This window comes from Caloenas nicobarica, chromosome 29 (genome assembly GCF_036013445.1).
Source record: "Caloenas nicobarica isolate bCalNic1 chromosome 29, bCalNic1.hap1, whole genome shotgun sequence".
Taxonomy (NCBI): Eukaryota; Metazoa; Chordata; class Aves; order Columbiformes; family Columbidae; genus Caloenas; species Caloenas nicobarica.
In genome coordinates, this window is record NC_088273.1 from 1,845,012 (window position 1) to 1,857,828 (window position 12,817).

Here is a 12,817-nt window from a genome sequence, read left to right on the forward strand (position 1 = left end):
GAAGGACATAGCAAAAACCAAATCACTGCAGGAACCTTTATTTTGTTTGGAGAGAAGGAGAGTACTGTGCCACATTTACACAACCAATGGTTATAAAAGAAAAGCCGACAGTGGATTAGAAAGGGGATGACAAAATTATCACAATAAAAAACCAACCAATAACAAAAGAAAATCCAGATGACAGGCTGGGCCTGTTATTAGCTCCATTAAAACTCCTTTGTACAGGCAGATCAACAGTTTATTGCTTCAGAAAACACAAAGATATGAGTTTCCACAGGGCATCCTTGAGCTCCTGGTTCCTCATGCTGTAGATGAGGGGGTTCACTGCTGGAGGCACCACTGAGTACAGAACAGACACCACCAGGTCCATGGATGAGGAGGAAATGGAGGGGGGCTTCAGGTAGGCAAATGAACCAGTGCTGATGAACAGGGAGGCCACAGCAAGATGAGGGAGGCACATGGAAAAGGCTTTGTGCCGTCCCTGCTCAGAGGGGATCCTCAGCACGGCCCTGAAGATCTGCACATAGGACAGCACAATGAAAACAAAACACATAAAAGCTAAAGAAACAGTGACCACCATAAGCCCAAGTTCCCTGAGGTAGGATTTTGAGCAGGAGAGCTTGAGGATCTGGGGGATTTCACAGAAGAACTGGTCCACAGCATTGCCCTTGCACAGTGGCAGTGAAAATGTATTGGCCGTGTGCAGCAGAGCATAGAGAAACCCAGTGGCCCAGGCAGCTGCTACCATGTGGACACAAGCTCTGCTGCCCAGGAGGGTCCCGTAGTGCAGGGGTTTGCAGATGGCAACATAGCGGTCGTACGACATGACTGTGAGGAGACAATACTCTGCTACCGCCAAGAAGGCAAATGAGAACAGCTGTGCAGCACATCCTGTGTACAAGATGGACCTGGTATCCCACGAAGAATTTGCCATGGATTTGGGAAGAATGGTAGAGATGGAGCCCAGGTCGAGGAGGGAGAGGTTGAGGAGGAAGAAGTACATGGGGGTGTGGAGGTGCTGGTCACAGGCTATGGTGGTGATGATGAGGCCGTTGCCCAGGAGGGCAGCCAGGTAGATGCCCAGGAAGAGCCAGAAGTGCAAGAGCTGCAGCTCCCGTGTGTCTGTGAATGGAAGGAGAAGGAACTGGGTGATGGAGCTGCTGTTGGACATTTGCTGCCTGTGAGCATGAGGACCTGTGCAAGGAGGAAGACAATGACACATTAGGGGAGACTTCTCTGAGGAAAATAAACATGCTGTTTCTCATGGAAAACCCCCTCCCTGATGGAGGGATGTTTCAGCTCATTCTCTCTTTCTACCAAGTGAGAAAAACAGTTCATCACAGCTTAAAATGCAGCTTGGGCATCTAGTTTCCATGAACACACCTCTGGGGCAAGACCCCCTGTCTTGGAGTCAGAACAAAAACTGACCCACATGCTCACCCCAACCCCAGAAAGCAAGAGCACCTGGGACAGGTAGAGGAACAGGGAAGAACACTGCAGTGCTCCTGAAAAATAAAGCAAGGACAGAAAGGCAGACGGGCATGCTGTGAAACCTTCTCCTTACCTGGCTGTGCTGCTGCCACTCACAGAATGACACTGTAGAGCAAGTACTTTTAGCACCTTTTCTGAGTACCACGTTCCAGGAACGCTTCACCTGGAGGTGCAGCTGCTGAGGTGGAGACTCATGACTTGGACCCCATGGCTTTGGGGCAGAGGTTCTGCTGGGGAGAAGGGGAGACCAGGGGGTTGCACTGGGAAATGTGTTTGCACTGCAGGGGATGGCAGGGGGGTTCCTAATACCCATCCCCAGCATTTCTGGTTGCAGCTCCCTCTCTCTGCCATGTCTCTGCTGCTGCAGCTGTGTCTCTGTCCCTGGGTCTGCTCCCTGTCAGTATCACAGACCCCGTCCCACCCGCTGTGTGCTCAGCTCTGTCCTGCTCACACCTCCTGGCACTGTCCAGGGGCAGCTCTGTGTGTGCAGGGGCTCAGGAGCACCTCAGACAAGTCCTAACAAGAATTGGGGTCTCAGCGTCTTCTCCAAAGACAAGAAACAAATCCCCATCTCCCACTGCCCACCCAGACAACCAAGAGTGGAAAGCTGAAAGCACAGACTCCTTCCCTTGCAGCTGTTGCTGTCTTGATGTCGTTGTTCAGAAGGACCCTCTGCAATGTCTGTGGGGGTGATCTGGAGCTCTGAGCAGCCCTGACCCACACAGCACCCTTCAGCCCCACAAGCTCCCTGCGTGCCCTGCCGGGGGTCACTCCTTCCACCCACAGCTGCTGCCATGGGATCTCCCCGGGCAGGCTGAGCGCTGACCCTGGCAGGCGGCAGAGTCCCTGCCCCGGCACAGCCCTGGGGTGCAGGGACCCTGCTCTGCAGGACAGCCCTGGGCACCCCTGGGTGCTCCCCTGCACCCATCCCCGTCACAGCCAGCCAGCTGATGGTGCAGTGGGGAGTCCCTGCTCTGGACCTCAGAGTTTCCTGACATGTTCTGTAAGCTGCAGCATGTGCCAGCTTTAGGAGATCTTTCCAGGAACTACAGCTGCGCTGCACTGCACTGAGGGACTCACTGTAGTAAGAGCTGTGGTGATTTCTCTCCTAGTGAACATTAAGCTGTCCTCCCACTCCAAATTGCCGTCTCACTCTCTGCCTGGCTCCTCTGCCCTGGGTGCTGCAGGCAGAGCACTCAGCCCCGCTGCGCTTTGCAGAGGAGCTGCTCCTGGGCAGAGCTGTCTCTCTGCAGCGCTGCCGCTTGCCATGAGCTCCCTCTGTCCCAGGAGCCCAGCCCAGCTCAGCAGCACAGGAGCAGCCCATGATGTCCCTTTCTTGTCCCCTCTGGGCTCCCTCCAGGTGTCCCTGGGGCTCCAGGGGCACATCCTTTGAAACAACCTGAAGTAATCAGAGATGTTGATTATCTGTCTACTGCAGAGACACTTCTTACCAGCATTGTATTCTTCATATTAAAAAATAAATCGGTATGAGAATCATCTTTACTTGTTCCATCATTAGACAGGACACCAGGAATGTTACAGCAAAGGATCTAATCTCTCCAAGCTAGGGGAGAAATATCTTCAGTTGAATGAAGTTAGGCATTTCATTCTGGTTTTATACTCCTAGGTCTAGAAAGACATTCAGCAATCTTTTGGCCATGTCATGTCTCTGTTCTGAAGCAAATCCTTTGCTCACATAGGCTCTTGGACCCTTGGTACCAGGTTTCCTTGTGGCGGTCAGAGCTGGGCTGGTGCCACAGCTGGGGTGGTTCAGCCCAGATGTGAGGCAATGTCCTCAGCCAGGGACCTGACTGGGGGAGCTGGAGCTGTCAGTGTTGCAGACAGAGCTGTGACACGGAGGGAATAAACTGCCAAGGCAGGGTGGCAGAAGTTAGTTCATCTGGTCTTCAAGGACAGCAGCCTGCAAGCACAGCAACAGTCCAGATCAAATCTCAGTCTAGAACTGTAAGGACATTCAAGGGCCCCATAATGAGCTGTTCCTACTTCAGGAACAGTTAAAGGAGAAACAAAGACACAGTGTGGCCACTGATGAATTCAATAAGAGAAAGAGGTGAGAATCTCTGTGTCTTCTTGTCCTCCATCTTCACCAGCATGTTCTCCCAGGCTTCTGTGTCTGGAGGCAGGAATCTGGAGGAAAACAACCAGCAGTGGATGGGGGTCAAGTCAGGGGTCACTGGAACTAACACAATCCTGACCAGTCCATGGGACAGGAGGGGCAGCATCCCAGGAGCTGAGACAGCAGGACCATGTCACAGGGAGGCCACTCTCCACCATCTCTGAAAGCTCATGGACACTGAGGGGACTCCCTGACCACCGGCAGCTCTTACACATTGTGTGCACTTCTCAAAAATGGCCAATGGGTGAGCAGGGGAAGTCAAGGCTGTGCCCCAGAGCATGTCCACTGGGACCCCATTTCTGGGTGTCTGAAAGAGAAGGTGACGGAGTTTACCCAGGGTACATTGTGCCTGTTCCTCCTCTTTGCTTTTTGTGAGGAAAGGACAGGGTTGCTGGACATGGGGAGAACATTGATGGTCTGTTACCTGGAAGTCAGCAGGGCATTCAGCATCATCCCCTGCAACATTCTTGTGTCCAAGGTAGTGTATTATGGTCTGCATTGGTGTGCAAGTCGATGGGTAAAAAGCAATCTGGATGGTTGGGCTTAGAAGGACACGAGATAAAAGGAGAAACTTTTTGATCATGAGCATTGTCAAGCACTGGAAGCTGTTTCCCAGGCATGTGCACTCACTCTGTCCCAGAAAGCGACCAAGATGTGTTTGGATAAATCTCTGAGTAATCTGGTCTGATCCTGCTTTGAGCAGGAGGTTGGACAAGACACCTTCTGAGGACCTATCCAGTCTGGATGACGCTGTCCTTCTTTTCCCTTCAGGGTTTCTATTAAGAGAACACTCTCAGTTTCTCTCTGATCACAGAAATCATTCACATGAGGCACAGAGCTGCTTTACAAGTAGCCATAAACAGTCCTGACCACAACTTTTGCATCCCTTTTCATTTGCTCCAACCCAGGTTCTTCTTTTTTTCTGTGCTAATACCCTTCCAGAAAGAACAGGCCACCTTGTCAATCCTTTCAGAACAGGTTGTTCAACAGCTGTCAACGTCCATGTACAGATTCTGCACATCAGCCAGGCATAAAAGGCACCATTACAGAAATGGAGACGAGGAACTCGACCAGCTCCTTGAACCCAGGAATCAACATGCCTTGTCTCCTGAGATTCCCGGGAACACCTAAAGTTTAAGAACACAGAAGCGTGAGTCCTCGCTGAGTATCTCGGCTCATCTCCTGACCCATGTGGTGCTTCAGACTGTGAAGAGAATCAAAAGCAACTTTTTGACTGGGGTAGTTGATTTTAAACACTGTCACACAGGGCAGATGAAGGGAGATCAGAACTCCAATCTCTGCTGCACTAAGAGGCTTGATACCCCATCCATACGTACATATCTCTGTGCTTCAGATAAAGGGTGGTCTTGCAAAAGTCACCCTTTGCATCCCCAGGTGCACGGACACTGCTCATGTTCCTCTCCAGAGAGTGGCAGAGGCTGGATCCCTTTCTCAGGAGAAACTCCTTGCTGGAAAGGCACAGCTATGGAGGTGGCTCAACAAGGTTTTATTGCATTTCACTCAGCATCAGATTTGATATATTTGGTACTTTTCTGGGATAACACCTGCACGGATGATCACATAAAGACAAGCATTCCATAAGAGCTGGTTATGAAGGCCCTGACATGAACAAGGAAACTCACCATGAGGTCTGCAGGGAGCAAGAAAGATTATAACAAGCACCAGGAGGAACCAAGAAGTTCAAGTCATCTTCTGAAGAGCGAGAGGCCCTGAGCAGCAGTGACCGCCCATGTGTGGTGTGGGAGAGGGTCAGGGGATGTGAGGTAGAAAAGGGTGATGGCTGACGATGTTAGTAGATCCTTACAACCATGTCTGAGCCTGCAAGTGGAATGCGGTTGATGTCTGTGGGTGGAGGGGGAATAGGAGGAAGATTTTTGGGGGGTTATGGAAAGAAGACGGGCCTCTCTTGGACTAATCATATAAGGCAGTGACATTTGCATGCTGTGGGCATGGCTGTGCCTGGGAGATGGGGAATGGCTGCTGCTGGGGTGGCTGTGCTCAGTCATGGCCAATGAAACGTCCTTGCTCTGCTCCTCTCTTACACTCCCCACACTTGTATGGTCCTCAGGAATCATCCATGAGCCTGGAGGAAGCACCAACCTCCTGGAGTGTTGGCCTGTTGCTGGATGACAAGAGCGAAAGGTTTGTGAGACACATGGGAGTGCAGGATGAGAGTGGTCTATGCGTAGCAGTGAGTGTGTTAAAGGCAAGAAGAAGACCTGAAGAGCAAGGGCTGGTCATGCTACTGTGGAATAGGCTGACTTTTTTTTTTAAATTTTAGGGCATCAGAAGAAGAAACATATGCATTTCAGTGCTGGGGCATGGATCCAAATTGAGGATTCAAGCGAGTTTGGGGCTGGGACAGCTTAGGTGATTGAGAACCATCGCCAGGTCTATGAAAGAAGCTGAATGGGTTTTGAGGACCTCACAGGCATTGCCAAATCCTCAGAAAACCAAAGCCTTGTGCTTAAAGGAACAGCACCTGGCACCAAACCCACACCCAAAACACAAATACCTTCACAATGACCACAGGCAGAGCCTGAGAAATATCAGAGAGAAATGATCTCGTTTGTCTGGTCCTGTGGTCAGGGCTCAGCCTTTCTGTCCTGCTTGAGACAGACAAACGACATAGACCAAGTTCTTCCAGGATGAAAGTAGTAGATGCCATTTATTGCCACAAGTGCATTTTTATACAGTTTTACCAATTCATGTGTCTCTTCACTGTTGGTTACAAGTTACAGCAGTAACATCTCATTGGCTAATTTTGCTGTCATCAATGTTACTCTTCTACTCCCTTCTCTCTCACGGGTACATCCCTCCTCTCTCATGGGTACACATTAATATGTCTGGATACTCCTTTACTCCCATCTTTCTCATGGGTAGGCCTTAATATCTTCAAGGCTGATCTTTGTTCCCATGCCCTCTGTCAGGGAATCCATGGACTCACTGTAGTCCCCCACACCATTCTGATGATGAACAGACATGAAGGGCTCACATGGCATCAGAGCGACCTGCACATCACCTTTACCACCTGTAGCCAGTGTCTCAAGGCTTTTGCTTCACCACCCTCCAGGGACAGGGACATCGACTGCTTGTTTCCTTCAGCGCTGGGTCAGTGATGGCCCTTCGTGGGGTCCCAAACACCCTCACAAACTTCAGTTTGTTTCTGCCTTTCACTTCATTAGAGGTTTGTTCATTCTTTCAGTAGCTGCAGTTCAGGATCATGGCAGCAGAGGGCTCATTAACATCCAAAATGCTCTTACAAGCCAAGGCTCTGTGCAGCATTTTCTGAAAGGCTTCAAGTCTGGTGTGGATGATTAGGGAGATTTCAGGAATAGCCAAACAGAGAGCATTTCCATAATAAATAGCAATAAAGCCACATTTCTTCTGTTTCCTTCCCTGCTCGCCCTTCCCTCCCTTTCCAGAACAGGTGGTATCAGCAGCCTCCAGTTCATATGGATGTGGAGCATCTCCTGATAAAGACTGAATATGTCAGAAAAGTGGGTGCCTAAATCACCACGTGAGTGAGGAGATAGTCCAGGCCACCTCAAGAGGAGTCACATCCTCTGGACCAAAAGCTGGGTGTTCCTGGGAATCTCAGATGCCACGGCACAGCTATACCTGTGTTCAGGGAGCTGGTCCAATGACCCATCTCCTTTTCTGTAATCGTGTTTGAGTTTACTCAGGTAACCCCTGACTTGAGCCCCATCCACTCCTGGGTGTTCTCCAGACTCCTGCCTTCAGGAACAAAGTCCTGGGAGACCTTGATGGTGAAGATGGAGGCAAAGAAGCCATGAAGTACCTCAGTCCTGTCTGATTCTACTCTTAGGAAGTTCAGCAGCAGGCCCATGATCTCCCTGTCTGTTCTTTTCCTGTAAGGAAGCTGTGTCAGCTCATCTTGCTGCCCTCAGCCTCCCCTGCAGGTATGAAATCCAGGGCAGCTTTGGCATCACTCCCTACATCTATAGACAAGGTTTCTAAATTCCCCCTTTGCAGCTTCCCCTGCTTCCACCTCCTGTGTGCTGCCTTTTTGCCCTGGAGCTCCATCAGTTCAGACAAGCAGCCTCATGAGATAAATGCTTCTTTTCATGGGTACTTGGAGAGATCATTCTTGTGCTTGGAGCAGGCTGTCCTGTAAGGCCGATCAGATTTCCTGAGCTCCTTCACCCTTCACACCTACTTCGATGTCACCATCTCACCCACCATCCTCCAGTTATCATCTTCCAGGGGCCTCAGCTCCACTTTCTCATCCCTGACTGTTACATCCCTGACCAACTCTTTCTGGTTTGTAGGTGTGAAGTCCCACAGGGCACCTCACCTCACTGACCCCTCAGTCACCCGTGTCAGGAAGATGTTGTCAATGAGCTCCAAAACCCTCCTGGACGCCTGGTACCTTGCAGATATTGGAATATCTTAGGTCTGCAACAAGGAAACATGAGGCCTGGAAACATGACGCTTCTTTCATTTATCTGAAGGAGGCCTCATCTAATTCCTCTTCCCGATGAGGGAGCCTGTAGCTGATGTCCAGTCACCACAACATTGCCCATGTTGTTCTGCCCTCTCATGCTGACTCCTCAACGTTCAGCTGACATTGTCTCCATGCATTCCAAATGCTCTCCCACATGAAGGCAAAATTCCACTCTCTCTGTCCTGTAACTCCTCATGCTCTTGTCTTAGGAGAGACACCCTCGTCAGGATAAGCCATCCGCATGGAAACATTAACAGCTGAGCAAATGGACCTTCAGTCAAGGGAGAGTCCAGACCTTGAGAAAATCTGGGATTCGCCCATCACAAAGTTCTGAAACTGAACAAGGAGAAGTGAGCAGTGCTGGGGAGGCTGCAGTAATAGGAGAGAAGCCTAAGAGTGCTTGAAGGGTGGTTTCAGAGATGGTGGGAAACAGCACGAGAAAGAAATAATGGCACACAATGCAGCTGGGGAGGTCCAGGCCGGACATAAGCAGCAAGGAATGTGAGTGGAAGGCAGTGCTGTGGTGGAGCAGGTCACCCAGAGGGAGTCTGCATCAGCCCAAGGCTTTGTGCTTCAAGGAACAGCTGGGGAGGATGGAGAGAGATCAGCAAAGGAAGGAAGATGCTCAGACAAGAGCAAGGTGGGGCAGCAGGGGGGATGTCTCCAGCCTGCAGGGAAAGAGGTGCAGGTGATGCCACAGCATAGGACAGGCTGTCATGGAGATGACCAAGGGATGTTAAAAGGCTGAAAGCCGCCATCAGACATGAGCTCCTTCTCCCCTTAGCGATGGCTGTTGTCTCCACCTCTGATGCCTGTGAGGAGACACCTTGTCCTTACAGCACAGGGGCCTCATGGCCTCCTTGTCCCCAGCCAGGAACCTGGGATGTGTCGGACCATAGTCCTGCCCTTGGCCTTGCACAGCCCCACATCACAGTGTCCCAGGAAGAGCCCTGGGCAACGTGGGAGGGATGGGATCTGATTTCCCAGGGCATGGGGGTCAGGGCTTGAGCCTTTGGTTAATGAAACACATCCAGGTTTACACAGTAGCAGAGCCACCTTTACTTTGCTTTTCCTGACCTGTCACCACTGCTTTCAGTTTTCTGTCTTAACTGACCCTGGGGATGGTTCCTCAGCAGTGTTTCTCAGTGCGACCCATTAACATTACAAGAAAGATTGGTGTTTGAATCTGAGTTTGACTTCTTGAGAGGTTTCTTCAACTTCCTCTCAGGGTCTCAGGTTCATGGACTCAGCACAAAACCCACCAGAAGGGTCATTAAAGCGCCTTGGGCTGCTCCTGTGCTGCTGAGCTGGGCTGGGCTCCTGGGACAGAGGGAGCTCATGGCAAGCAGCAGCGCTGCAGAGAGACAGCTCTGCCCAGGAGCAGCTCCTCTGCAAAGCACAGCAGGGCTGAGGGCTCTGCCTGGGGATCTCAGGGAGACGAGCAAGGCAGAGAGAGATTAAAGGTGGTCAGGATGGGGAGGATGACTGAGAGCTCACTGGAGGAGAACTCTTTGCAGCCCCTTGATATGGTAAGTCTCTGGGTCCAGGGCAATGCAGCTGTAGCTCCTGGAGGCATCTCCTAAAGCTGGAACAGCCACAGCTTGTGGGATCCCTATGGAGAGGACTCTTGTTCAGCAGTTTGGGAAATCTGAGAAGTCGATTGTGCAGCCAAGGGTGCCCAGGGCTGTCCTGCAGAGCAGGGTCCCTGCACCCCAGGGCTGTGCCGGGGCAGGGACTCTGCCGCCTGCCAGGGTCAGCGCTCAGCCTGCCCGGGGAGATCCCCACGGTGCTGTGGGGAGAAGCTGTGGGGGGAAGGAGCAACCTCTGGCTGGTCAGGGTCCTGCTATGGAGTGGGTGCTGCATGTGTCAGGGCTGCTTACAGCTCCAGATCACTTTATAACATGCTCAGGAGGATTTTCAAGAAGCACAGCAAGAGAAGGGCTCTGTGGAAGGGAAGGATCCTATTCTATCATACTCTGGGTTGTCTATGAGCACAATGGGACACAGAAATTAATGTCTCAGTTCAGGAGGAGGCACTGAAATTCCAAATCTGTTACTCTTAGCAGTGAATAAACCTGTGAGTGTCAGAAATCAACACACAATCACTTGCAGACAGCATCAGGATGACTTTTCCATGCTCATTATTGTTGGTCTGATGTTCCCATCAGAGCCGGCCCACACAGAGCTGCCCCTGGGCAGTGCCCGGCTGCTGGGAGGGGTCTGCAGGGCAGAGCTGAGCACACAGCGGCTGGGATGGGGTCTGTGACACTGACAGGAGGAGACCTGGGCACAGAGACACAGCTGCAGGCAGGGACAGCTCCAGGCAGCAGAGCAGGGGCTGGTCAGGAGCTCTTCAGCTCCTGCTCTGCAGGTGGCTGCTGGGGGTTGTCTGCTGGGCAATGATCGGACTGTCCCTTTAGCACATCCCATCTCCAGGAGCCCTGACTCTGCTCTGCCTGTCCTGCTGGGCTCACCAGCTGCCCCCAGAAAGGCCCAGCTCTGCTGTAGGATGCCAGGAGTGCTGAGCCTTTCCTTGGGGTCCGCACTCTCCTGCCAGAGTCCTTTGCTTCTCTGGGTGAGGGGTCGTGTCCTGCTCTCTCCATCACATCTCCATCTCTGGGCTGGGATAGAGAAGAGTTTGCAGATCTGCCCTTTCTAAAAGGGCTGTCCTGCTCCAGTATGAGTCCAGTTTTTTGTATTAATTAGATTAATTTGTGTCTGATGTCGTTTTCAAGGTAGCACAAGCAAAAGCACAGGACAGATGAGTGAAAGACTGATGGACACTGCTGCTCTCCGGACTAAGCATTGAGCCACAGAAAACTGAGCCGTTTTGCCTGCCCTCTCTCAAGACTTTTCACATTTTCCCTCATAAAAATTAGGATTTCTCCCCCTTACCAGATATGGTGGCGGAAAAATAAATTATATCGATGAAATATTTATAAAGACATGCTATGTCTCTATTCTGCAGCCCACTCTCTACAGAATCATGAGTGCAGATATTGCACATTTCCATTAAAGCTGGACAGATGAGTAAAATCCTGATGGACACTTCTTCTGTCTGACTGCACTGAGCCAGAGAAAGCTGAGCCTTTTTGCCTGTCCAACCTCAAGACTCTTCACATTTTCAATCACAGAAATGAGGCTTTCTACCCCTAAAAAAACCCCACTCACCTGATGTGGTGGTGGAAAATGAAAAAACACAGATCAAATATTTATAAAAACATGCTAATTGTCTCCTCTGCAGCCCAAGACTTTGAGAGTCATGAGCACAGATATTGAGGTTTTTGACTGAAGGTAGATTGTATCTGCCATTCTTTGAGAACGTCAGAGGTGTCACAAACCAGCTCCCCCCATGTCCCCACTGCAGCAGAGCAAAGCTGGCTGCTTGGCAGCACACGGGCAAAGGTCCTGCTCCTCACCGCACGCTCAGCCATAACACATCAGAGAAAGGAAATGCATTTAAATTGGGGTGATGCCTATGAAAAATCGTGTGGCTTAGCTCAGAGAACTCTGTCCTAATTTCATGTTGCTTTTACTTTTTTTGAACAGAGCGCATATGCCCAAAACCAGCAAATGTCCAACAGCACCTCCATCACCCAGTTCCTCCTCCTGCCCTTCACAGACACACAGGAGCTGCAGCTCTTGCACTTCTGGCTCTTCCTGGGCATCTACCTGGCTGCCCTCCTGGGCAACGGCCTCATCATCACCACCATAGCCTGTGACCAGCACCTCCACGCCCCCATGTACTTCTTCCTCCTCAACCTCTCCCTCCTCGACCTGGGCTACATCTCCACCACTCTCCCCAAATCCATGGCCAACTCCCTCTGGAACACCAGGGCCATCTCCTTTTTGGGATGTGCTGCACAAGTCTTTATGTTTCTCTTTTTCATTTCAGCAGAGTATTATCTCCTCACCATCATGTCCTATGACCGCTACGTCGCCATCTGCAAACCCCTGCACTACGGGACCCTCCTGGGCAGCAGAGCTTGTGTCCACATGGCAGCAGCTGCCTGGGCCACTGGGTTTCTCTATGCTCTGCTGCACACGGCCAATACGTTTTCACTGCCACTGTGCAAGGGCAATGCTGTAGACCAGTTCTTCTGTGAAATCCCCCAGATCCTCAAGCTCTCCTGCTCAGATGCCCACCTCAGGGAAGTTGGGCTTCTCATGTTTAGTGCTTTTTTTTTTGAGGGATGTTTTATTTTCATTCTTTTCTCCTATGTGCAGATCTTCAGGGCCGTGATGAGGATCCCCTCTGAGCAGGGACAGCACAAAGCCTTTTCCACCTGCCTGCCTCACCTGGCTGTGGTCTCTCTGTTTGTCATCACTGGCATATTCGCCTACCTGAAACCCCCCTCCATCTCTTCCCTATGGCTGGACCTGCTGATGGCAGTTGTCTACTCACTGGTGCCTCCAGCAGTGAATCCCCTCATTTGCAGCATGAGGAACCAGGAGCTCCAGGATTCAGTGTGGAAACTGATAACTGGACGTTTTCAATAACAAACAACAACAAATTGTCATTGTCTGCATAGAAGTTATAGTGTAACTCATTGCAGGCTCAGCCATTCTTATTTTCTTGCTGTTGTGGTGGTGGTGTTGTGATAATGTTCTCATCCCTTATTCACTGTCTGCCTCTTTTTTCTGACTGTCTATGGAAATGAGGAGCCATTTTCTCTCTGTTTAAAAAAAAAATAAAGGGC

At 50.9% G+C, this 12,817-nt stretch overlaps 1 protein-coding gene and 1 pseudogene across 1 annotated transcript; one reads left to right on the forward strand and one right to left on the reverse strand.

Annotated features, from left to right (window-relative positions):
- Nucleotides 1-238: 238 nt before the first annotated feature.
- On the reverse strand, nucleotides 239-1,265 carry LOC135999589 (olfactory receptor 14J1-like; annotated as a pseudogene).
- Nucleotides 1,266-11,690: 10,425 nt separating this feature from the next.
- On the forward strand, nucleotides 11,691-12,617 carry LOC135999681 (olfactory receptor 14A16-like). The gene has a single exon (XM_065653242.1). It carries the CDS (start codon nucleotides 11,691-11,693, stop codon nucleotides 12,615-12,617), a length of 927 nt encoding a protein of 308 aa, XP_065509314.1.
- Nucleotides 12,618-12,817: the final 200 nt, after the last annotated feature.